Source organism: Pterocles gutturalis, unplaced genomic scaffold, assembly GCF_000699245.1.
Source record: "Pterocles gutturalis isolate BGI_N339 unplaced genomic scaffold, ASM69924v1 scaffold18429, whole genome shotgun sequence".
NCBI lineage: Eukaryota > Metazoa > Chordata > Aves > Pterocliformes > Pteroclidae > Pterocles > Pterocles gutturalis.
Window position 1 is genome coordinate 10228 of NW_010133617.1, and position 25656 is coordinate 35883.

Below are 25656 nucleotides of genomic sequence, written 5' to 3' on the forward strand. Positions count from 1 at the left end.
AGAAAACTCCCAAGATTTATTTGCAGATATGTAAGTTAAAATCAAGAGATGCAATATTGATCTTTACAATAGGAAATCTTTTCAAGTATAGTAACTACATTTTGTTTTCTTTATAGAAACCATAGCCCATTAATGAGCTTTGGAGCCAGTTTTGTCAGTTTTTTGGTGAGTAGACAGGAGGAGGGAGAATACCTCTATTTTTCTTGTGGTTAATGTTTGCATGTGTGTGTTCATAATGGTGGATACTCTGTTTCTTTTTATGAGACTTAATTTTTTCAAAGTTTTAGATTAAATGTATCTAGAAAACAAGTCATTATGTTATATAAAACTTGTTTACTCATGTGGTTTATATAGAAAGTAAAGGTCCTGTGATTCAACTGCTCAAATGAAATATTTATGTGTTCTATTAAAAGAGCCGTAATAAAACCTTCTCTTAAATGAGCAGTAGAGGTATTGTTAAAAGGATACTCTTAAATGCCATTTTCCTGATAGCTTTTGCTGTTTAAGCTTTCTCCATCCATACTGCCAGGTAAAAGTTATTAATTCGATCCATTCATGTTGCTTCCTTTTTGAATATATGAGAACTGAGAATGTGGACTGACTAGAGTTGTTAAATGCTTTTCTTTTTTATAATGTATTAAAAATTAGAATATCTTCTATAAAACTGAGCAACTGTTTTAGAAAATGTTTGGATCTTGTTTTTTAGACTGTCTTTATTCTGGCTTTGCTACTCAATCTTAGATTGCACCAGAAATTATCTATACTTTTTTCAAAGACAGAATTTGTTTTAACATGCCAGAAATAGATAAGTTGTAAATCAAATTAATCTAAATTCTCTCTAGTGTCTGTAAACTGCGCAATGTGGAAAAAATACATTGGTTAGGAAACCTCCTGGGGCATATGCTTGCTTTTAAGTCAATGGAGAGGAGAGAGGAAAGAGGGAGAATCTCTTAGGCTTGCTTATCTGAATTGATGCACTAAGCCAGTGTAGCATCACAGTGCAGCATCTGTGGATTTTGAAAATACCTTGCTTAGCTACTATTCTAAACATAGTAGCAGCACTTTGTGTGCCTGTGTCATTCAGAGCTTTCATTTAATAAAGCATCAAGAAAAGAAGTTACTTGTCTTGAAATTCTTTCTAAATTGGTTGAGCAGTAGTTGGAGTAGGATGCGGTTTTTTTTTTTTCCTTCCTACATATGTAGGAATTGTGGTTATTATTTTGAAAAATGCAATAGCTGTTACTTATTACTGACTTCAGAGGCCTGTTATTTATGGTGGTTGAATTATATAAAAGCTGTATCTGCACAGATGCAAATTGTGCCTTACGTAACAATAATTGAAAATTAATTTATATGAGTTTTTCTTCCGCTCAATGTAATGTTACAGTGCGTTCAGTTTGACTGAATATGAAGCTTTGTTAAGACAAGGGGTTGGGACTTAGTATGTTCTGAATTGTCTTGAAATTTTGGTAAACCACTCTCAAATCTCTGGTTCGGTGTTTCTGTGTAGAAGTATGTGTACTGATGTGTATGTATTAATAAGTTTTTAAAGAAAGTTTGTTGTCAAGTTTTTATGCACACTTTTACTATCCTGTAGCTTTTGTAGTACTAAAAATATTTGTGATTTTTATTATTCAAATCTGTTTGGTTTTTGGTAGAATGCTATGATGACGTTTGAAGAAGAGAAAATGCAGCTGGCATGTGATGACTTAAAGGCTACAGAGAAACTTTGTGAAAGTGAAGAAGCTGGAGTTATAGAAACAATCAAGAATAAAATTAAAAAGAATGTAAGAATGCTATTTGTAAAATATGGAATTGTGTATCGGATAAATATTTCTGGAAACTTCCTCTTCATCCTCTGTATTTTGAATAGACAATTTTTGATATGTGAAGAGCTGTTGAAATTAGTAATAAATTTAGAAATTAAGTCAAATATTTTGCTCGGATTTCTGAAGTATCAAAAAATAGTCAGGTAGTTCCTCTTCTAAAGCAGCAGGTTGTGTTGATATTAGTAATTATTTTATTAACAGCTTTTCTTAGCCTCAAATTAGTGACCTACTAAAATTATTTCAGGAAGCTTGTGGCCTGTCTAATTCAGGCTAACTTTAATTCATACATGCTCTAGTAATGTTCAAAAGCTGTGAGAATGAAGCTGCATGGTGCTGTGTACCAGGCGTACTCCTAGGGAATTTTCCTTCTTTTTTTTAGATTTTTCATTCTAAATAATGAAGGAAGAATAAAGCATGCAGATAGAGAACTAGATGAAGTAGTAGTACAGAAATGTCAGGTGACTGGCCTGCCTAGTGTGACATAGCAGATCTACAGCAGAAACAGAAGCCGTTTCTCTGCAATGTTTAGTTTACTTGATTAAAAAGTATTGAACCTGACGTACTTAACTCTCTGCTCTTAAGAAGTGCTGTATTTTCCTTGACTCTTATCATATACCCCTTTCTGTGCTCTTCTTATCTAACATCTTGTTAGTTGTGTGTCTGTTGCAGTTAGTAATAATTAAATGAAATTTGTATCTGTTCTGAGTATTCCTAGAATCTTAAGAAAAATAGCTGATAGAAAATATGTAAGGTTTCCCTGATTATTATGTAGGAGCTTGACTGATGAGCAATCAACGACCTTCTAGCATAGTTTTGCACTTCAAAATACTGCATTAATTTAGTAGCAATACTACCACTTGCAGTGAATTTTGGATTTTTTAATTTTTGAGGTTTAAACTAGTATTCTGTATTATCTTTCTTAATGTTTTTTTATGCTCTGTGTTTGTATATTCCAAACAGGTTGATGTAAGAAAATCCCCTCTGTCCATGATAGATCGTCTACAAAGACAAATAATTGTAGCAGACTGTCAAGTCTACTTGGCTGTGCTCTCATTTGTAAAACAAGAGTTATCAGGTGTGCTGTGGCTTTCATATTTACATGTATTTTTTGCATGATATCTTTTTAATAAAGTTTGATCGTAAAGTGGCAAGGTGGCTACCAGTAAAGATCGTTTTGTAAGAACGGGCACAGTTCCATTTGAAACATTCCAAGATTGGTACACTTGCAGAGGTATTGTTCTACCTTTGTGTAGGTAGTAGTATCATAAAATTAGATGGGTTGGATTGCTACAGATTACAGCTTTCCTTTTTTTTCATACCAATAATCATATTCAACTGATTCTCCTTAGATAAGTTGGAATCCTTCACATGTTCCCATAGAGGCATTTGAGGAGTTGGTACAAGGATCCTGTGAGCTTCATGTGGCCTGCAAGATAAAGGAGGTTATCAACAGCTGAAGTCCAGGCCACCTGGAAGATCCTAATGTCCCGTATGCATTGTGTTCATGACAGCTCAGGGGGATGACAGACTGCCAGTGAAAGTGATTTTAAATGAAGTGTGTTGACGATGGAACTGCTGAATCAGTTCTTATTCTCTGGTCACCAAAGTCTGTCCTTGCATGGCAAAAAGGTTAATCCTGTCACGTTGAATACAAACCTCCTCATCTTAGCTGCAAAGCTGTTTCTAATATTTTCTTATCTTCCTGGATCTCTTGCATAATCTTAAAACATGTCTTCATCCGTGAGTTTATAGAAAATGTGGTCAAGGTCATATACAAAGCGAGCGCATTCCTGGTTAATGAAGACCAAGAGATGACAGTCAGACCACATTGTCAGGGATAACCTTGCTGATCAGTTGAAAGGCATCAGGGCAATAACATTCAGGTTATTTAAAATAATGCTGGGATCTTCAGTTGAAGATGCAGTGCTTTCTGTGATGTGCAAACTTCGTTTCTTCCAAGCCATGGCATCAAGATCATGTTTGGTTCTAGCTAGCAGAAATTCAGGCAGTATTTGTCTGCTGCATGTATAGTACTGTGAAAAGGTTTTCTTACTATTTTTGATGCAGTTCTGGCTTTTCATTTGTGGGGGATTTTTTTCCTTCCTCTTGAAGCTTTTTTTCTTTCTGCAGCTGCATAACTGGGTTGGATGCTGTAACTGAGGGTGGTGTCTGTTCCCTGTCTCTTGTCTGCTGCTCAGAGAACTGAAGTGGGTAGCAGAGTATTGCAGAACATGAAGAATATTTGGGTTACTCTCCTGAGTAAAAAATATAACTGAAATCTAGTTCAAATTCCAAGCAGTTAAGTGCCACCTCAGCTGATTGCTAGTTACTGCCATTGCTGGACTGTTGGATCCATTATTTCAGTTTATTGAGTATATTGTTTCTGATTATGTATAAACATCTTCTGTTTTTATCATGTTTCTGTAGAGCAATAGCAACCAGATCATTGAAATGACTGTAATTTAAAAAAGAGCATACTTCAGAGGCAGATAAATATTTATCATCAGTGGATGGGTGAAAAATTTCTTTTATTTTTCTTCTTGAAACAGTTTGACAAGAAGCATATGATGACATGCAAGCTGCGTTTTCATATGCCTAACACATTTGAGATTTTCCTTTCCACTTTCATGGATGTATTAGAAATAGTTTCATCATAAAGTTAGTAACACAGCAACTTATATGAGCTTCCTGCAGGAATATTGACCTACCTTTTCTTGATATTTACCGTTGCTGTCATGTGTCTGACTGCTTTTGGAAGTTCATGCTGGGAAATCAGCTCAGCGATTGGGCTTGAATTAATTTTTATGTTTAAAAGGTCAGAAGTTGAGTATTTTAATTTATTAGATTGCTTTATCTTAGTATACCAAATCTATTAGGGTGATGCTGTGTTAGTGAACTGTTAATGACAGAAAACTGATGGCAGAAAAGCCTAAAACTGTACTTTTTTTCCCCATCATGTCCTTTCCATTTGATGCATGCATCAGAAGACAGTAGTTAGCTGTTAGCAAAATCTGCAGGATAAGTAAAATGTGGGGTTTTCCTTATTATTTGTCTGCTGCATTGCTATGCATAGTTTTATGAGCGTTCATCTTGTGGTGAACCACAACTTTTAAAATATTCTGTGCAGCCGAAAAGTGACCTAATTGCTTAAAACTGAAGTAACATTAGTCTTTTAATGAAGCTGAATCATGGCAGGGGTTTACATTTTTTATTATAACACTTCAATATGAAACTCAAGGTAGAGGATTTTTTTAATACTTTCAGTTCATCTTGACAGAACCTTTCTGTCACAACTGAGAGTACAAATTTTGCAGTCTTTCTCAGTGTGTTTTCTTAAGACTATGAAACTAGCTAACTTCATCCCCTCTTCATACAGTAAGAATCCAAAAAGAGGTAGTCTAGTCAGTGATGATACTTTCTCTAGAAATATTTTTTTGAAATTGGAAGGATTTTCTCAAAGATGTCAAAGGCTTATAAAAAGTAGTTTGGTATTAGTAGTGTTTTTCTATGACACACTCCACCTGTTATGATTTAATTCTCGCATCAGTTATAACACTTCTCTGCAAATTTGGTGATATCTGTTTAGAACATTGCTGCTATAATAATGCTTTGATTTTCTGTCCTTTTTTAGTCAATTCATTTGTCACTGCAGTTCCTAACTCTCAGGGCTCTATCACAGACAAAATGCTGATGTCTGCTTTTACAATTAACCTGTACAAGTGTATTCAGTGGTTTTTTTTCTGTCTACCACTTATCCAGGGATGGGCTGTAACCAAGATGAATGCTGTGTAAATAGGCAAATCAGACATCTTCATCTTTTGGTGTCATGCCTTTAACCTCCTCTAAAGAGGGTAATGAGACTGAGAATTCTCTCATTCTCAACTGAGAACGCTTAAGACCAGATTTTTAGGGAAATTTAGGTACTGAGTTTGTATTTGAAATTGAGGAAGTTAGGCAACTGAAAAATGTTTTAAAGCTGTAAAGTTTATGGAATCTTTTTTTTGTGTGTTTTTTTTCTTAGTTACAAGGCACTGTGTTCATATGAGGGGCAGGGAAATGATGGTGTTGAAAATCTTATTATCTAACAACCCAGAGGAAGAGGTTTTCCTGGTATTTTCCCATCAACTGTCTTTAACATGATTTGGGTTTAACAGCTGTAATCTCTTTGAGTTTTGCTTTTCCCTGTCTACCAGGCAGCCATTTAATCTCCACTCTATTGTGGAGCAGAATCCAGCATTCAGTTCTTTGATTTCTCTATTTCTGCCTGACAGTTGTACTGCTATGTAGCTGAAGGGAAATCCCCTTGTATTGCATGCTGTTTTAAAGTCCCTGGGTGAAAAGCTCTTAAGTTTGTAGTGCCCAATATGAAAGACCTCTTTGAGAGGACACTAACTATTACAGAGTGCTTTATACTTACTTACCATGTTCCACTTCTGAAATATGTCCTTGAAATATTTTTTTTCCTTGATTTTTAGCATACATAAAAGGTGGGTGGATACTCCGAAAAGCCTGGAAAATTTACAATAAGTGCTATACGGACATTAATATGCTTCAGGAAATGTATCAGAAGAAAACAACTCAGGAATCCTTGACTTCTGATGGTGCAAATGATAATCATATTGCTGCAGAAGGTGTAACGGAGGATTTGCTAAACAGACTGAAAGGTGCTGTTAGCTTTGGATATGGACTTTTTCATCTTTGCATATCCATGGTGCCCCCAAACCTGCTCAAAATCATCAACCTGCTGGGTTTTCCTGGAGACCGCCTACAGGGGCTTTCTTCACTGATGTATGCAAGTGAAAGTAAGGACATGAAGGCCCCTTTAGCTACGTGAGTAGCTATATTGACATGCTTTGGTAGATAACTTAGTACTAAAAGTAAGTAACTGGAAAAGAGTCAAAAACCAAAAAGTCATGTTGCTTCAAGGAAACAACAGCAGGTAAAATAAATTTGTAGTCTGTTGTTTAACATGCCATGGTTTAGTAAATTCATTACTTACTACTGTGTGAGACCTCTCTGCTGTTAGTTATTTACATATATTTGGGGTTTATGCCAGTATTTTGCTGTATTCTTCAGTACCTGCTATTCCGATCTCTAGTAATTTATATATCAGTAGAGTAAATAAAAGCATCCCCTGAAGGCTGAGTAAGTTTACGCAAGTTATATTCTCTGCTATGGAGAGCATACTATTTTGTCTGAATCATTGATCTCACGTATTTATCGTTACTATCAGCCATCTTTTTCAGTTTATTTTTAATTTTAGCATTTGAGTAAAAAGGATGTTCCCTTGTAGTCTTTCTAGTCCTTTCAGAGGAGTATTTTTTGAGTACTCTTTTTCCTAAGCCTTCATACTGCATTCAGGTCTTTTTATCAGGTGATGGGTTAGCCAGACCTAATTTAAACTGCCCTCATAAATGGGTTTATTATTGCATTATCTCAAAATTAATGCTTTTATTACTGGACCTACTGAAGGTGCCATCAAATGTTGCTTTTGAAACATTGACAGCAGAGCTAACGTATCTTCTGCTTGAGGAGAAGAATTGGATTTCTGTTTGGTTAAGAAAGCTTAAGATTAAATGTTGCTGTTGATTTGTGCCTTCTCCTTTGTGGGGAAGAAAAATGGTATTTGGTGGGTGTTTCCTCCTTCAGGTGGTCTTGGAAATCTTTGTGCTCTGCCTTTGTTTCCAGGAGCAACATCAGTTATGTAGGTGTCTGCCTTTTTGAACACCGGATGTATTTCTTTTTGACGTTGATTTCAAGTGTGTCTCCTGATGTGTGTTTAGTCTTGTTGGTTTAGTTTGGGTTTTTTTTCCCCTCTAATGAACTATTCGCTTTCTGAGTTTTCCTGTGGGGTTGTGTGTTTTGGTTTTTTAAAAATCTGTAGAGTTCTAAAGGCTCAACTGCTTTGATGTTATGACCTTTATTGTTACTTTGCTTTCGGTAATGTGCACTGAATTGTATGTTCAGGTGCAGTTTAGGAGTACATTGATGTACGGCAATAGCATTGTGTTTGTTTTAAAGCCAGGTTGTGTAAGAAAAGATTCATATCTTTCCTTGTCTTTTGGAATTGTTTAAAAATTTGCCTGCATAGAATCTTGTCCTTATATTTCTGTTTATGAGCTGTAATCCTTTTTACCCTTATTTCTTCTAGATTAGCTCTGTTGTGGTACCACACAGTTGTTCGTCCCTTTTTTGCCCTTGATGGCAGTGATAACAAGGCAGGGTTAAAAGAGGCAAAAGAAATTCTTGCAAAAAAAGAATCTGCTTATCCAAATTCCTCTCTGTTCATGTTCTTCAAGGGAAGGATACAGCGATTAGAGGTATTGCATGTTTTCTTTTTAACTGATTTCCCTCCCCGCCCCTTATTTTATGTTTTTCTGGTGTGAATGAACTGATCAAGCTTCAACAAATTGTCACTGAAGATGCAGATATATGGAAAGATAAGTAATAAGAAACGATTAACTCCTTCCTAGTCTCAAGTTCACATGCCAAAACTGCTCTTCTATTACTTCTATCTGAATTAATGGCACTTTGAAATTCTTTTTCACCTACTTGATATATTTGTAGCTCTGTGCTAAAAGGAAGTGCTTTTGGTCACTCATGAGGTTCTGGTGGTATAAATAGCTATTTAAGTTTTGCTTGTCAAGCTAAAATCTGAGTATTATCTGCTGAGTACATAGCATTTATCTTGTTCTTTTCATTTTAGGCATTGTTGGTATACAGATAATTGTCTGCAATGATTTCCCTCAAATAACTGCTTTTGCTTTTATGGAGTCAAACCAGGATGTTTTCTGTTGCTAAGGGTGAGCTGTGACCCAAACAGCAATATATACACTGCAAATGTGTTTGTGAATGCTGTTGCAGAGTGTAATTCAAACACTGCAGCAGCCTCATGGTTTTCGACTGAGTTATTGTTTAAGAATCTGTGATAAGACAAGATGCTGACGAGGACTTCACTGGGCTCCTAGCTGCTGCTTTGATAAGACCAGAATATTTCCAGAGCAATTATGTTAACAAGAAAACCCAACACAAAAGCACAAAACCAGAATGTTCAAACCCTTCATCTCAACATTGTAATTACAAGAGCTAATCCAGATCTTAATATTTGATGGTCATTCTTTGCTAGGGTTTGCAGTTAACTCTCTCAAACACAGCGTAGTATTTGAGGAGGGTAGCGACAGAAACAGAATGGAGAGTTGAGTGGCTTATCAGATTTTGCAGGCATGTTCTTGCATGGGGTAACTTGCAAGCTACACAATGAGCACAAATGCAATTAAAAATGTGGTGATTGTTAGTGTATGACTTGGTATTTGGAACTTCACCACCTCCCCCATATTTAGTGTAATGAGGAATAAAATTCAACTACTATACGATTCTTCTGACTTTCAGGGCAAGCTAGGGCAAAATTGTAAATGTAAGTTTTCAGTAAACTGATTATATGTTTCCATGTGTAAATACAGAGGGTAGGTCTGGGATGAGTGTCAGTTTTGTGTAGTCAGTCCCTTTCTGGAGTTCTGTTAGGTTTCAAAGCAGAGTTCATTGCATGTTTCCTTACAGAATTTGTGCATTAATGTGATGCGATATATAGATATTGAAGTTTAGCTCCAAGTGAAATAGTTTGTGCCAGGGACAGTTTGGCCATGTTAACGAAGTTAGTTTAAGCAGAAGAATTCTGTGCATCATGCTATGTAGCCATACCCTTAGTCAGCAAAAAGCTTATTGGTTGCTAACAGGAATTAAAACGTCCCTTGCTATTAATGTTTTTGTTTGTATGAGAGCTTTTCCATTCTGCAGCCTCTCCCCACCCACTCCCCCGGTGGCATTGCTTTGTTCTAAGTGGGACTGTATCACTGAGGCTTTGCTGTGTAATAGTGTTTTGTTTAAATGTCTTAGGCTCTTCTGTAGACTCTGTTAGGAATTTACAAGCTTAATTTGCGCAAATGTTGTTGACATAGTGAAGGCAGATGTGTGACTGGCGGCAATGGGGAGCTGTACTGGATTTCTGCACAATACACTTAAGTAAATAAATTTTCAGAGTTTGCATAGTGTCAAGGTTTATTTTCAGGAATTGTGCTGGCCTTTCTAGCTACTTGTTCTAGGCTATAAAATACAGAATCCTGGTTTTGCTCTGTTTTGACTTTGTGGCACGTCTAGGGAAAAATGGGGTCATGGGGTGTTAAGGAATAGAAAACACAGGCTTTGAAATGTCCATATAGTGTCCTTCAGTGTAAATTGACCCCTTTTATATATTGTTTGCTGATTTCCCCTTAATTATGAGCATGACTTAAAGGCTTTACAAATTCATAGTGCTGGTTGAGCATAGAGTGGTCCTGGGAGAGGGGAAGTGTCCTGAGATTTCAGAACAACTCTGTGGGGAAACGTGTGTCAGCTCGGGAAGCTGCCTTGGCTCAGTAACCTCTGTGGATGCTTAGGATTTTTTTGGTGGCTTGGTGTTTTTGGTTTTAATCTCAAGTCAAGAAATGTAAGGTTATGCTTCTCACATTAGCTCTTTGTGGCATTATGTAGTTCTGTATATTACATATGTTATGGATTAATCGTTTTCTGTCTTTGTATTATGTCCGCGAGAGGCATGAGTGATGCTTGTTGAAGGAATTACAAGTGGGTGTATATACATGTATTTAAATCTCAAGAACATCAATTTCAGGTGTCAGCCATGTTGTTAAACTTTCAGACTCTTGGGACTTAATAATTCTTTCTGTTTATTCTCTGAAACAGTAAACAGATTGTAATTTATTTTAAGAATTAACACTGAGTAGAAATTCAGATTCCAGCATGTAGTCACAATCTCTGGAGATGACTGAAACTTTAATCATTAAGGGATGTCTCTGAAACATTCTTACTGAGCTTGATGCTTAAGTTAAGAAAATTTAGGCAGACATCGAAACACTTGAGAGATCTAGACAGAGAAATGGATTATAGAAGATTGTTTTGCCAATTGACGGGGTTAGCACAAAGGACATGGGCGCCAAATTAAAGAAGTAAGCTTATTTTTACTTATGCATAAAGTGATAAAATAATGAGTAATACAGTGAAAATAAATTAAAGCAAGATAAAGCAGCAAAATAATACAGTAGCAACTACTGTAGCAAGCAGAAAGTAAGGTAATGCACCTAATCATTACTACATAGAGTTAGTGATGGTGATTAAGAAAGATACATCACCAGTTGCCCTAATAATACGTTACCATCATCCAGAACCACAGTTGCTGGGGAGCCCGGTTGCAGTGAGGATTTGGAGAAAACCTTCCCAGCAATTGGGAAATTTCTATACAGTGCGTCCACTGTTTAGATGAGGCTTCCAAATTTCCCTGCAAATGTTCCCTGCTTTTATGCAGTTGAATGAACAACTTTATATCTTAAACTGCAAAAAACATCTGGTGTGGTTTTTTTCCTTGTTAACTTCCATCTTGAGCCTGGCCAGAGCAGGAGAGGGAAGATAACAAGAACAAAAAAGAATCTAGTGTGGGGTGATGCAGCATCAGTGGAGTAATGTGTAGTGGAGAGAATGTTCTGCTGCTGCTACAAAAGTAAACAAGGTGTACATTGCTCAGGCTCCCTGGTAACTTTGAGTGCAAATGTAACTTGCCTGTCTTTCTGCTTAGTGTATTCTTCTGTCGTGCCAACAAGCATCTTAGTCTAATCACCATTTTATTTTCCAAGTGTACAGCGTTTATATCGTTACAGCTATGGATCCCTTTGCTGGCAGTTGTGCTTATCTTGATGCAGTATATATGATTTATGGTTAAATTGTTCCTTAGCAATTAAAAGAGTTTTCCCTGATAAGACAAAGAAGAAAAATCTAATAAAATCACTTTAGAACTCTATGTGTGTGTGGTCTTAAGATACAATGCTGCAGATTTTTGGAGGAATTTTTGAATTCAGTTATGGTTGAACAGATGGCAGGTTTGCTTTTTCAAGGGTTTCTTTTACTTACATGCTTAGCCAGCAGAGAGTGGCTTAAAGATTGTTTTCTTATATAATTATTATAATTGTATGTGAGAATGAATATAGAAACACTATTAAAGTGGGTATAGGCCATGTTGGGATATATAGTGTGTCTGTGTATAAAACTAATTAAATGTTGATATGCATCCCTTCCTTTGTGATGATTGTTACAGAGAAAGCAAATCCTAGACAGGGAAAAGTAGAAATTAAGGTAGTCAAAAGAACTGTCATTCTAGTTCTTACAAAACTGTCAGCCTCTTTTTGCTAAGCTATTGGTAACTAATGATTTTAGCAAAATGTTTTTTTATCTTCTTATACGTGGAAAAATGTGAAATAGTTCAAAATAAATAAAATTAAACACTAAAGATACCCTTATTGTGCAGAAAGATAAACTTTATTGGCAGATGCTAAAATTATGACTTTTAAAGGTGAAATGATTCTTATGAGTAGAAATTAGATTACTCAAAAGCTTACTGCACAAAACCAATGAATTTCAGACTTACTAGCAAATAGAAGGAATACAGCCACTGATTTTAAGGTGGAGAGATGATCTGAACTGGCTGGAAGTTATTGGTGATTGTTGTTACGTTATTAAAATCCTCTACTATCCCCATCCCCTCCTTAACTCTGTACTCGGTGTTATACATTTCTCTTTTTATATGACTTTTAGAGTGCACGTTCCTTACTGTATGTTTTTAGTTTTTACTGTTGTACGTGGTGGAACAGATTGTTAGTACCTTGCAAAGTGAGTGCTTTGCATTCTTGTCTAAAGTTTCATTTAAATATAAATCTGAGTTGCTTTGTATTACTGATTCTAACTTCCTTTGTCTCTTATAAGGCTTTTATGTTATGTTTCATATAATGAATATGAAATATATGGAAAAATATTTTCACTGTGGGACCTTTTAAAATGCTTGTTTATTGTTGTAAATAAAGTCTTTATAAAGCCTGTCGTAATTTGCCCATACTTCCATTCAAAAGTGATCAGGTTGATAGAGCTGGGAGGAGGGAAGCTGGCCAAAGGAACTGTAATGTGGAGCTGGTATATTGAATTAATGCTAGCCCTTCTCCTTCAAACTATTAGCTCTCTGATGGGTTTTAGCTAGTTTAAAATAATCTAGAGTCTGAAACTAATTTTGAGGTTTTCCTCTCAATGGGATGATGTGTCTCCTTCATCTAATCAAACCAGAGACTGCAATCTGTATGACACTTCAATTTGTTTTTAACCATGTAGTTATTTTTAAATAACAGAAATCTGAATATTTTCTTTATCAAAATCAAATTATCCAACAAATTCTAAATTTCGGTCATCTAAATTTTTTTTCTTTTTTTCACTTTTGCTAGTGTCAAATCAATAGTGCCTTGACCTCATTTCATACCGCTTTGGAACTTGCAACAGACCAAAGGGAGATTCAACATGTCTGCTTATATGAAATAGGTAAGTTGGATATGTTTATACTATAAATAGCTCACTTCCAAGTTTAGACCAGCAACTTCAATAAACAAACTGGATTATTTTTATTAGGATTTTTAAAAAGGTTTTAGAACTTTGTCATTCAACAGTCTTTCATAATTTTAGTTTTCATCAAATACAAGGTGATGCAAGATCAGAGAGTAGACTGTAAATCAAGAGCAAACTCTTCACCTACACAATATTATTTAAAATGAGAAATTAATCTGATTTGTCTGTAGAATCACCATTTCTGTGCAAAAAACCTAATCAGTCTAGCGGAGCTTCACAGTTTGCAGGATCTATATTTTGTGTTTGTTTTCTTCTACCAATAGCAATATATGCTCTATGTTCTTAAGTTACATACAGGTCTTCAGAGTGGAGAAGGTGTGTTGCTTCAAGCTTAAAATGTGTCTCATTAAGGGATCTTGTCAAAGTGGGAAAGAATAAGGGAGCAAGTAGTAGCTTTGTAAGTTTCAGCATCCTGCAAAAATACAGTATTTAAATAAAAAAGAAAGAGCTTTAGGTGTCTGTATAGATTTGTTGTTGCTCTGAAGTGGATTCATCATTTTGTATTGAATCCTATAATTCAGCATTTTCCAGTAAATGTAAACTGGGCTTTAAATGTATGTCATTGATTTGTTTTGGTTTTGACTTTTCCACTTACTGGTATAATTGTTAAACCAGCTCCAGCTCTCATAATATACTCTATTTCAGTAATATTGACACAAATTTGAATTACTGTGCTTTCTCTGAAGTTAAATTAGTCTTGTTTTTAGGTTGGTGCAGTATGATAGAAATGAATTTCAAAGATGCGTTTGAATCCTTTGAAAGGCTTAAAAATGAATCCAGGTGGTCCCAGTGCTACTATGCTTATTTAACAGCAGGTGAGTATATTCAAGGTGTTGGATAAGTGATAAATCAGTGATGTGATAAGGTTTTTGGCACTGTTTTGTTTTGAGAAACTTTACTGGTGCATAAGGTACCTTCCACATTGCTGTCTGTGCAGCTTTATGCTAGGCTTGACTTACATAATTCTGTTTGTTTATATAATGTACGCTTGCATGCCCATGCATTCAAGTGCGTAAGTACTTTCTCCCTGCCTCCATGCCCATATGGAGTTAGAATTATGATTGTCAGTGTAGTGACAAGTCATGTAACAGTGTATTGCAAAGATTTAATGAATAAATCTTTAGAGGATGGGTGGTGTTAGTTCCTTCAGAGGGTATGAAAAAGACGTACTGACTTGTTAATGATCATGGAAGGTACCTGAGAGAGTTGGGATCTGCATGTTTGACAAATCCCCAGTCTAGATCCCTTCTGGAAGTGTGTGTGTGTGTGGTTTTTCGTGGTGTGTGTTTTTTTTTTGTTTTTTTTTTTCCCTGTGACCGTTTGATATCTAATCTTAATTTTTTCTGTTTCATGTCCCAGTAGTGTTAACATGTTTTTTTGTTTCTGTGTTCTTACAGTGTGTCAAGGAGCCACCGGTGATGTCAGTGGTGCTCAGAATGTGTTCAAAGAAGTTCAGAAGCTTTTCAAAAGAAAAAACAATCAGATTGAACAATTTTCAGTGAAAAAGGTTTGGTTTAGTTTAGTTTGGTTTATTTCAGTACAGTAATTACACTTGGTAATTCTGTTGGATTCTTTACCAGTATTTATTTTTGAAGGATGCATCTGTTTTCTTCTGTATTGCTTCTGTAGAATTAGTGGGAAGGATTCAGGTGGAAAAACAATAGTCATGTGTTTTAAGGACCTAGTAAAGGAAGTGTGAATTAGCTGTTCACTTTATTAAAGACAAACATACACGATACTGTAGTTGCTTTGGCCATTTTGCTTGTAGCTTTGCCTTTCTTACTGCTTTTTATCTTGTCTTGTTTGTCAAAGCCTTAGTTCTTTTTGAAAGCTCAGAGTTGTCTAGGAAATATCTCCTAGTTGGTGATCTTGCAGATGTTGCTGTTTCAGCATCCAGTCAGTGTGTACTTGGGATTGTGAAATACAATAAAACAAAACCAGGCTGCATACAGGGAAGCTTTAATTTTGGTCAATGTGTAAGCCCTTAAATTAATTGAAAGATTTTGCTTTTTAGTCTTAGGTCTTTATTTACATAAAATTGTTGGATGTTTTTGTGAAACGGTTAGAATTACTGTCTGTGATGTATTCTTTGTGGATAGTATGTTCACTGTAAAATGACAGATGACAGCTCTCCCTCTTTCTCCCCACTTTGCAGGCAGATAGATTTAGAAAACAAATGCCAACCAAAGAGCTCTGTGTCCTGGCATCCATTGAAGTACTGTACTTATGGAAAGCCCTTCCAAACTGTTCCCTCTCTAACTTACAGCATATGAGCCAAGGTATAATGTGGTTCCTTTATTTATCTACTTACTTTTTTAAATAAGGTGTATAATTTTCTTCTGTTGTGTGGAATAGTAGATTGTTGTAGCACAAAAATTTAAATATCTGTGCATGTGTGATAGCAAAACAGTTTGAGTAACAACAGAATAACGACACATTAAGATTCAGCTTAATGCTTCATTTTTACCATTTTTATAGGTTTTTGGGAGAAGTTTAACTGCCTGCTGCTTATAATTCTTTTAATCAGTTGCGTTTGCCAGTTGTTTAAAATGAAACAATATGACAGTTATTGCCCAAAGCTGCTAAGCTAAATTTAACTCATTTAAACCTAGCTACAAAATAAAAAAATAAAACTATCAATTCATTTCTGCGTATCAGTTTTCTTCTAAGAGAAAATACGTAGCTTGTGAGGTCATCTGTGACCTAAGAGTTCTGGTTAACCTGGCCGTTGGGACCATTTTAGTTGTGAAAGGAGCATTTTATGGTTGCCTCTTTCATAGTCTCCCTGTGTCTTTGGATGTCTGTCACATGAAGTTCATGGCAGCAGAGTTTATCACAAAGTTTTCACTACTCCTCCCTCCGTCCAGAGATCAGCCTTGTTTGCATTCTGCAAACAGTTTCAAGTTATTACCTGCTCATTTAGGAAATAAAACAAAAAATGTCTGCCACTGAGATACTTCCTTTTTTTCTGCAATTGTGAAAGTTTTTATATTAAGCTAGAAAACTATCAGTCTTTAAGTCTAGCATCAGGACTAGTTGTGGGGTTTTTTTCTGGTTTTAATTTAAGATGATTTGTCCATTTAAACTGTGTGATGGCAGATCCCTAGTTTTCTAGTCCCAAAGATAATGGTGGAGGCTTTAAAATGAGACTGATTTATGTAAAAAATGAATTTTGGGATTTTTTTCTGTCATTTGCCTTCAGAACAATCAGCTTTAGAGGTCGTGAAGAGTGTGCTTCTCTCCTGCACACTCAGAAGCAGTGTAGATCTTTGTATAAGCTTCTAGTCAGTGGTATGCATGTTAATGTGAAATAGCAGTATAGATTAAAATTCAGAGATACACTTCTTGTAAGGTATGACACTGACAGATGTGTCTGCATCAGTGATCCCTGGCTGAAGATTTTCTGCCCAATGAGAATGTTATTGCTGCACCTTATGTGGATCTCAGTGATGAGATGACGGGATTTTTTTTTTTATTTTTACTTCCTCTTCTCTTGAATAATGGGGGTGTGATTTGCCAGGGTGAGTTTCCAGGCTTTTCCTCAGGGCTAGAAGTTGGCTTAAAACTGAAGGAATGTATTTGTATCCACATGAATTTCTAAGTAAAATGCCAAGTAACTGGAGACTTTTGTATTACAAGCGAGAGTTGACAGCCTTGTGTATTGTGTAGTGTCCAAATACTTGGTGCAGACAACCCTTGGTTATTCATAGATGGTGTACTGGGGTTGTGGATTAACTGTGTTGTGAATGCAGAGCTAGTTAAGATCTGGCAAAGTTTATGAGATGAGCAAAAATATGAAGTTAAAGGAGCTCTACTGCTCCAGGCACAGCAGATTAACTCCTTTTGAATGGATGAAAAGCCCTGCACGCCTCCCCATGCCTTGGCCTTTCTGGAGGCAGCAGTACAGACAAGTGCAAATGGCTCCTGATGGACTAGCCTTGATCTAACAGAGCTGGCACTAATAAGCTTGGTCAAAGGGGAGCCTGATTCATCTAGAGGTGGTTACATGCGTAATGATTCAGTTCTTTCTGGAAACAGAGCACTACTCAGCTGAGGCACAGTCTGTCCCTGGATTGTGGACCAGCCAATATCTGGCAAAGAAGCCTTATCCTCTCATCAGCATTGAGAATTTTGATGCCAAAATACCCTAGTCTGGATTTTTAAATCCATTACAGATTTTTGTATGTCTGTCATTTGGCTTCAGTTCAGAACAAATCAGCTTTGTCTGAAGTGCTTGCCCTGTGTTCCTTGTAACTTGGACTATATATTTTTCTTTCAATATTTGGGACAACTCAGTTCCCCATAACACCAGAAGGAAGTGATTGTTTCTTAACTTTACCTTTTAGCAGCTATTTCAAAGACTGCTAGAGAAGTGGATTCTCCTCTTCTTGTGAGAAGAACATACCAGCTGCCTTTGACTTAAGCACATTCATTCTTCTTATGGATTGTTCTTAGGAATGATAGATTGCTTGATGAGGTTCTTACGAAATGGGTTGCATTTAAAAGAAACCAAATTACTTTGATATATATTAATGTTACTAGCATGTCCTTTTTCTGGTTAAATTTAATCACCCAACTAAAAGTCACTGTAGACCATGATTCTTGTTTAAGGAAGGATTTCAATCTGTCTTGTTTGTTTACTGGTATCTTTTCATTAAGCTTGTCAGGATGTTGATGATTCATCAGCTGTTGGTTTGAGGAATTTGCTTCTTGGTGCCATACACAAATGCTTAGGAAATTCTGAAGATGCTGTTCAGGTAAGCTGTTAAATTACAATTTACACCATTAATCCTATTTTATGAGCCATTCTGTTAAACAGTAAGTGTGGTGGAGTAAAAGTGTTAAGCAAGCCATTAGTTTTCAGTGCTGTTGATCATACCGTTCTGTGAATTCCAACAAAGTATGTTAGGTTCTTTTCAGATCTTCTGTTTAGGATGTCTTTATTATATTCTGTGTTGTAAAAGTATTTGGCTGTGTTGAATGAACATGGTAGCTAAAGTGAATTGTAGGAGCAAGAGTTAAGGGGAAACTGGGAAGAAGAATGGAAAAGTTCTTGTCTCTGCTGGGTTTGCTTTATTCAACAAGAAAAATTAATAGTTTTTTAAAAAATAACTTGGAGATTGACTTGTCAAAAACATGGGTTTGCTGCTTCTCCTCTAGACCTTAGACACTGAGAGGTTTGATTATTAGCACATACCAAAGAATAATTTTGTCACTGCTCCAGGCTTTGATCTGTGGCCACAACTCATTTTTCCCTCCTCAAAATAGAATGAAATTCACATAAGTAACAAGGGAACTGATGCTGGTTTTAAATTTGTTGGTGGTTTGTATGTTAAAGTTCCTTGTTAGATGTAGTACTTTTTCAACAGTACTTTTTCAGGTCGCAAAACTCTTGAAAAAGTCAATATGTTACTTGGTAAAAATCCAAACAGTTTTGCCTTCATACAGTAGTGTCAGTGAAAACCTCTGGGTCCTTGCTTAAAGAATCTCTACCATTGGAAACTGTTAATGTATTTTCATTTTAGCTTTGGGATAATTTCTGGTTCTTAAAGCTGAACAGTACTTCTGGATTTTTAAAGTATCAAACAGTCAATTTTAATGTATTACTGCAGTCTTTTTTTTTCTTTTTTTATATTTCTATAGTTCTTTCAGCGAGCTGCTAAAGATGAACTGTGCCGTCAAAACAACTTATATGTCCAGCCATATGCTTGCTATGAACTTGGCTGTCTTCTGTTAGACAATCCAGAGGTAATAGTGTAACCTGTTTTTAAACACTTAAAATTAGGGTGGGGAGTCAACATACTACTATACAAACAATGAAACAAAGTTTATAGGTGATAATGTATGTTAAGTTTTAAATATTTGTTTCATACCTACCATAAATAAGCTTACTACTTTGGTTTTTTGCAAACCAAGAAATGCAGTGCATTTTAGGTAACAATGTCTCAATTTTTCAATATCAAGAGCTGTAAGGACATTCTGAGGAGCTTAGTTATCTGTTGATAATACTGCAAAGACTTTTTTTGTTGTTACTGGGTTCTATTTTTACATAAAAATGAGAGCCTGAGACTCTCCGGGATTCTTCAGAGCACCTGTTACATACCTGGTATCTTTCTCTAGCGGAAAAAATGAACATGTCTGTTAACCTACAGTAAAGCAAGAATTTTGAGTGTAGCACCACATTTTTTCATTATTATTTAGTACTTTACCCCAGAAAACACCACAAAACTTTTCTTTTCACCTCTCTGATCATGCCACGATGCCCGCTTTTTCCTGTGTGCCTTACATAAACGATATATATAAACACTGGGGTATGTGAGTACTTCCATCACCCCTCAAGATGTAAAGACCCCTCTCCCCCTTCGCTTGCGTTAGTGTTCCTGCTGCTGCTGGCAGCAGAGGCCTGATAAGAAGGCCTTGGGTAGGCAGGGATTTGTTGCCTGCAGGTGCCATCTAGTGTGGCGAGTGCCTAAGATCCTTTTCTCATGTATTTAATTGCTGTTGGATGCTGTTCAAGTTCAATAATTACTGGTAGTTGTCCTCTCCGAATAGAATTTCGTGCCTTCCTAAAATAGCTCCATGTTTTTGTGATCAAACTTATGTTTGGAACAATACGGTATTTATCAAAAGCCTTTTTTGGGGACTGTTTATCCCTGCTCTTAGGACAGATATCTTCCTAATCTTGAAAGCCTAGCTGGACTTAGGGCACACGTACCATTGTACTGTTTCATTGCAGGGGATGTATAAGTAAAGTGATTTCAGTCATTTAAATTCTATTAAAGCTGTATGCGTTGGCATTTTGGCTTTCACCCTGAACGGTGAGGGGTTTTTTTTGTTCAGGCTGAAGAGGAGAATAATCCACCTGGCTTTCAGACTGTCCAGATGGCTTAGTTGATGATACATTTGATTGTTCAGGTCTTTGCACATACCTCTTAGGGAGCCCAGAGAATCTCAAACTAGGGCAACTTCTGCACCACTCTTCGTGATGTTTCCCTCCTCAAACATGTAACACTGGTACTTGGAGTTTATGCCACTTCATGTAGTACTTCCTGAATCAGACTGCAAGTTAGGGGAAGCGGTTACAGGGTAATGACTGTAACGCCCACATTATCATATGTAGTGTATAAAGCATTTGGGCTGATACTATCTCATATTTTTAAGGTTCTGTTGTCAGTTGTTTTAAACCTTGTCAGATTTAATCATCTGAGCTGAACCTTCCCCTTAAAGAGGGAAGGAAAGGAAAATGCTTTTAAAAATGATTGTTCTTTTTTGAAAACCTTGCTGCTCTACAACTTAGAACTGGGCCTTAAAGCCTGGTAGGGAGGTCTGAGTCCAGTAATGTTCCTTCTGCCTTTTTTTTCCGTGTTCATATTTAAATTTGATTACGTCAAGTGTCTTTAAGAAAAAAAAAAAGTGTGGTGGGTTATGTGAAGATTTTGAGATATCTGAAGTTATCTGAAGCTTTTGAGAATGTGGGAGCAGTCCTTCCTTCCTCCCTGCTTTATGTGTAGTATGTGCACACAGTAACTGAACATGCTTCACGTTGAGTGTTTGAGGACTGAAAAAACCTTGGCTTGTAATTGTAATGAGAAGCTATGGTAGCATTTAGTATGTGAAGCATGTGCAGGAAGCTCCCTCTCGTGGCACTCAGACAATGAGGAGGTAAATGATGCTTGACTTGAATAAAGTGGGACGAAGTGGGGAAAAGCAAGAGCTAAAATTAGAGGCAAGTGGATGCTGTTTATAGAAGATTCCATTTAGCAGTTAAAGTGTCATGCAAGAGTTCTGTAATGGTTAAGAAAGAGAAGGGAATAGGATTTTATAAATCACATTTACCTGAGAGGCTGAGCGTATTAAAGACCTGAGCAACACATGTAGATATGAATATGCATTTTAATATTTAAAAGCATGCTTTTATTATATTTACTGTGCTTTAAAATTACATGTTTGATTTACCATGTCATCTGAATCATATCTGTTATTTTAAACTTAGTCCTAATCAAATTCTTTAAGATTTTAATATGGTTACATCAAGAAGTTTACAGATTTTTTTGTAGGTGTAATTAAACCAATATAAATACATGTGTTCATATATACTCCATTTGGAGTACTGCATCCAGCTCTGGAGTCCTCAGCACAGGAAAGACATGGATGTGTTGGAGCTAGTCTAGAGGAGGGCCACAAAGATGGTCAGAGGGCTGGAGCACCTCCCTTATGAGGACAGGCTGAGAGAGTTGGGGTTGTTCAGCCTGGAGAAGAGAAGGCTCCGGGGGGACCTTATAGCAGCCTTCCAGTACCTGAAGGGGGCTACAGGAGAGATGGGGAGGGACTCTTCATTGGGGAGTGTAGCGACAGGACAAGGCTTAATGGTTTTTAGCTGAAAGAGGGCAGATTTAGACTAGATACTAGGAAGAAATTTTTTACTGTGAGGGTGGTGAGACACTGGAACAGGTTGCCCAGGAAAGTTGTGGATGCCCCATCCCTGGAGGTGTTCAAGGCCAGGCTGGATGAGGCTTTGAGCAACCTGGGCTAGTGGGAGGTGTCCCTGCCCATGGCAGTGGGGTTGGAACTGGATGATCTCTAAAGTATCTTCCAACCCAAACCATTCTATGATTCTGTAGGCAGATGTATTTGAATAAGACAACTTAATTTTTCTGTCTCTTATCAGGCACTTGATTATTTATTTGTAAGGCTTAAAATAAAAATAATAAGACATAGAACATAAGCTTTCTAGTAATAAATAATAATCTGCAAATACGTATATTTTTCCTTAAGAGTTTGAAATTGAGATTTCTGAAACAACTTTCAATGCTTAAAATCCAGTAACTTGTCTTGTAAATTGACGGCTCAAACTTTAGTTAAGAAATAAAAATTGCTGTTGATCAATTAGTCATTTATCTGTAGCCTCATTTGTTTCCCTGTGCATTGTTGTAGCTCACTGTTATCAGTAACAACTTTCATTTGAAGCTGTAATTTCTCCTTTTCTGTAGACTAGAAATAAGTAATACTGCATTTCTTGGGTTCCTGATCAGTATTTCTTTTGAGAGGGGTTTGTCTACTTGGTACCTTGTTTTCAAGATAGAGATGCCGTGCCGGACTGACCAGGCCATATACTTCAGATATCTTCTGTAACATTTGCAATGCATTTCTGATGCAATGTTTGTCTTTTTGTAGACTGTGCCAAGAGGAAAAACCTTACTTCTCCAAGCCAAGGTAAAAACTAAGACACTTTCCTTTCTGAGATGAGGGCATTCGAGAAGCTGTGGGTTTGGGGCAGGGGGAGTACATGTAAAGTGTCAGTTTCCCTCATGTATAACCTACAACACTATCATGTAGATATACATTGAGGTGTATGATACACATTTACATATGTTACATAGATATGTAGTTCTAGGTCAGTTAGCACAGAGCCCACATCAGTGACCTGTCCTGGAGTGTTAGAACCTTGCCAAGTTTTTCAACTAAGATTTGGCTTCAGAAAGTTAGAAAATGACAACTCTTCACTCCCTGTCTGTTCAACTGGTTCCTGCTTTGGGCATGTTGGGATTTTCTAGAGCTTTTGGCCTTGCAGAACTTTCCAAGTGCTATTCAGCTACATGGGATACAAACAACATGTTGGAAATGGAGGCTTTCTGCTCTTCACCAACTTGAAATTTCTGTAATAATTGTGTTACTTTGGGTAATGCAGGGATGGTGCAACATACAATCTCTGATTCACCTCTTTGCCTTGGTCTCTTTTGTAACATGACTTCTTAAGCATTAGTAGTAAAATTACGTTCACATCCTAAAGTGAAGGAGGCTAATAATTATATGCTTTTTTTTTTTTTTTTTTCCTTTCCCAGGAAGAATTTACTGGCTATGATTTTGAGAACAGATTGCACGTCCGCATACATGCAGCCTTAGCCTCTCTAAGGGAAGTAGTTCCGCAGTGACAGACAGGAAGTCTTGCTATCCTTTCCCACAGTTTCTGCACTTTAAGATGAAGCAGAAGAAAAAGCTGTTGGGAAGACCAGCTTTTCTTCTGGAAACCACTTGTGCCAGAGACACTTTCCTAGTATGGTCAGAGTTGGTATGGCTTAGTAAAACATTACAATTTTAACTAAAAGTAAATCAACCAGGAAGAAGGTTAAGTGACCTTGTGTTTTTAACTCTTCAGTTTTTATTTTGTTTAAATCAAGCTGAACACAATGGCTTGTAACTCTGTGGGTGAGCCTAAATAAGCACATGTTTTACTTCAACAATATTGGCAGGTGTGATTTTTACCTTTTAAAACAGTTTTAGATCTAAAATACGCCAAGGGAAACATTTTTGTTTTCATTAGAATAATACAATAAAAATAATTCGTTTAAAGGTTGAAGGTGGGAATGGTCAGAACACTTTTTTTTTTTCTTCAAGCATTATCCAATACACAAGGGGAGGAAAACTGTTCAGCCGCAAAAAGTAGATTTTACTAAATTTTAGTGGCTTATGTCAGTGACTTCATGATTACTACTGTGCAAATTTTAAACCTTACATCCCCTTCCATTCTTTATTCCTTCCCTCCCAACCCAGCTCGTACTTGTGATATAAATTATGTCGATATTTTGGATCTCTGCTTCTGGTACATTCCAGCCAAATACTTAGTTTGACTTGCAGTTACAGTGTGGGCAGTTCTTATTTCTGCTCCTAATATTCTGAATATTATGTGAAAATACATAGGCCAGATACAGTAATTTAATGTTTTTTTCCTTTAAGCTGCTGAATTTTTTTAGCAGTGACCTTTAAAGGTATTAAAAAAACCCCAACCAAACAAAACACAAAACCAAAAAGCTACTTTGGTAGTCATACCAATATTACAATATCCTATGGCATTCCAAACCTGTGGTGTTAAGATACTGAAATACCTCGGAGAGCTTTAAACTTTTATCATGACCGTGTCATTTTTAACACTTGGCCATCTCTGTGCTCATCTGTAGCTTTTTTTTTTTTTGTTTGTAATATGCAGTATCTCCTTATGTTTTATATTCAGTTAATATTATATTCTAGAAAGGTAAATATTTTTTTTAAAGAAGATTATGACTGAAAATCTGACCAGTAAGTTAGCTGAATTGTGTTACTTTGCAAAGCTAAGAAAACTGGATATCCTTGGAGATAGTTATCCAAAAGCCTTATCTTTACTTTGGTCAGGTTGCCTTAAACAGTTCCTTAGCTTAAACTTTTTTTCTTTTCTTACCCTTTGTAGAATATTTTGCCAAAGTGTTAGACCTTGCTCACAACTAACCTTCATTGATTTGCTTTTGAGGTTACACCTAAAGCAAGACTGATATGGAGGAGAAAAGTAGTATCCTATTTGGTAGGCCAAATGAAACGGTTGAGGCGCTTTTATTTCTCTCTAGAAATACACAGTTCCTGCTATGAAAGGCATTCCTAGAGCAGTTAAACACTTCTGTTGCAGTTCCTGAAGGGAGAGGAGAGACTCTTAACAAAGCAGGTTTATTTTTCTATAATCTAGGTGTGTTACAGATAGTACACTGGAGTTTTTTATTCAAATTTAACAGTAATATCGAGTCACAAATGAGTCTTCAACTTTATTTTGTCAATCCAAGTAAGTATTGACAAGAAAACATTGTGTATATAGTGACTACTTAGAATTCGAATCATTATTTTAAAAATGGGATTTAAAGTACTTGAAATCTTACTTTGTCTTATCTGACTTCTCATGTTTTGCAATGAGTGAGACAGGCCATTCTGGGTACATAGCTAGAAATGGTACAGTTACTGACAAAATTCATTTTAAATACACTGCTTAAATATGCTGTGAGACTGTGCTGTTCAGGACACAAAGCACCTGCATGCGACCTGTGTTGGGATATCTGGGGTTTACATACTTGGAGGTAGCTAGCATATTGTAGTAAATTTACTAAAAGGCCTGTTATTCTCTGCAGGCCCAGAGGGTGGGTATGGAAAACCACTATATATCAATATAACGGTTTAACTCTGTGCAAACTGCAGCTTTTCTGTGGATTTAGCGAATCATCACTGAAATAGAACTGTTTCTGTATTAATTAATTTTTTTTCTCCCCTGGTAGGAGAATCTCCTACACTGTAAATGTCAAAATTATTTTTTATGTTAGATTGTGCCCATGATGAGAAAAGTTTCAACTGTATTTTGTGTAAACTGATAAGTTTTTATACTTTGGAACTCGGAGGCATGGTCTAATAGCAATAATGGAATATGCATCTTGCTAGTTAATATGTTAAGATTATCTTTTCTGGGTCAGGTATTTTTGTTGATGTTGATGAGGTTTTTATCTCAATATGACTCATTTCAAATAACTATAATTTTTAGATGTCACAAGCT

The 25656-nt window shown here is 36.4% G+C and overlaps 1 protein-coding gene across 1 annotated transcript; it reads left to right on the plus strand.

The window, feature by feature from the left end:
* Positions 1-117: 117 nt before the first annotated feature.
* TTC39C (tetratricopeptide repeat domain 39C) lies at positions 118-23673 on the plus strand. The gene is made up of 13 exons (XM_010081301.1): positions 118-165; positions 1659-1787; positions 2790-2904; positions 6305-6659; positions 7981-8149; positions 13139-13232; positions 14024-14131; positions 14714-14823; positions 15472-15595; positions 17976-18073; positions 18960-19064; positions 22491-22529; positions 23159-23673. Exons 1-13 carry the CDS (start codon positions 133-135, stop codon positions 23246-23248), a joined length of 1569 nt encoding a protein of 522 aa, XP_010079603.1. The 5' UTR covers positions 118-132; the 3' UTR covers positions 23249-23673.
* The last annotated feature ends 1983 nt before the right edge of the window (positions 23674-25656 follow it).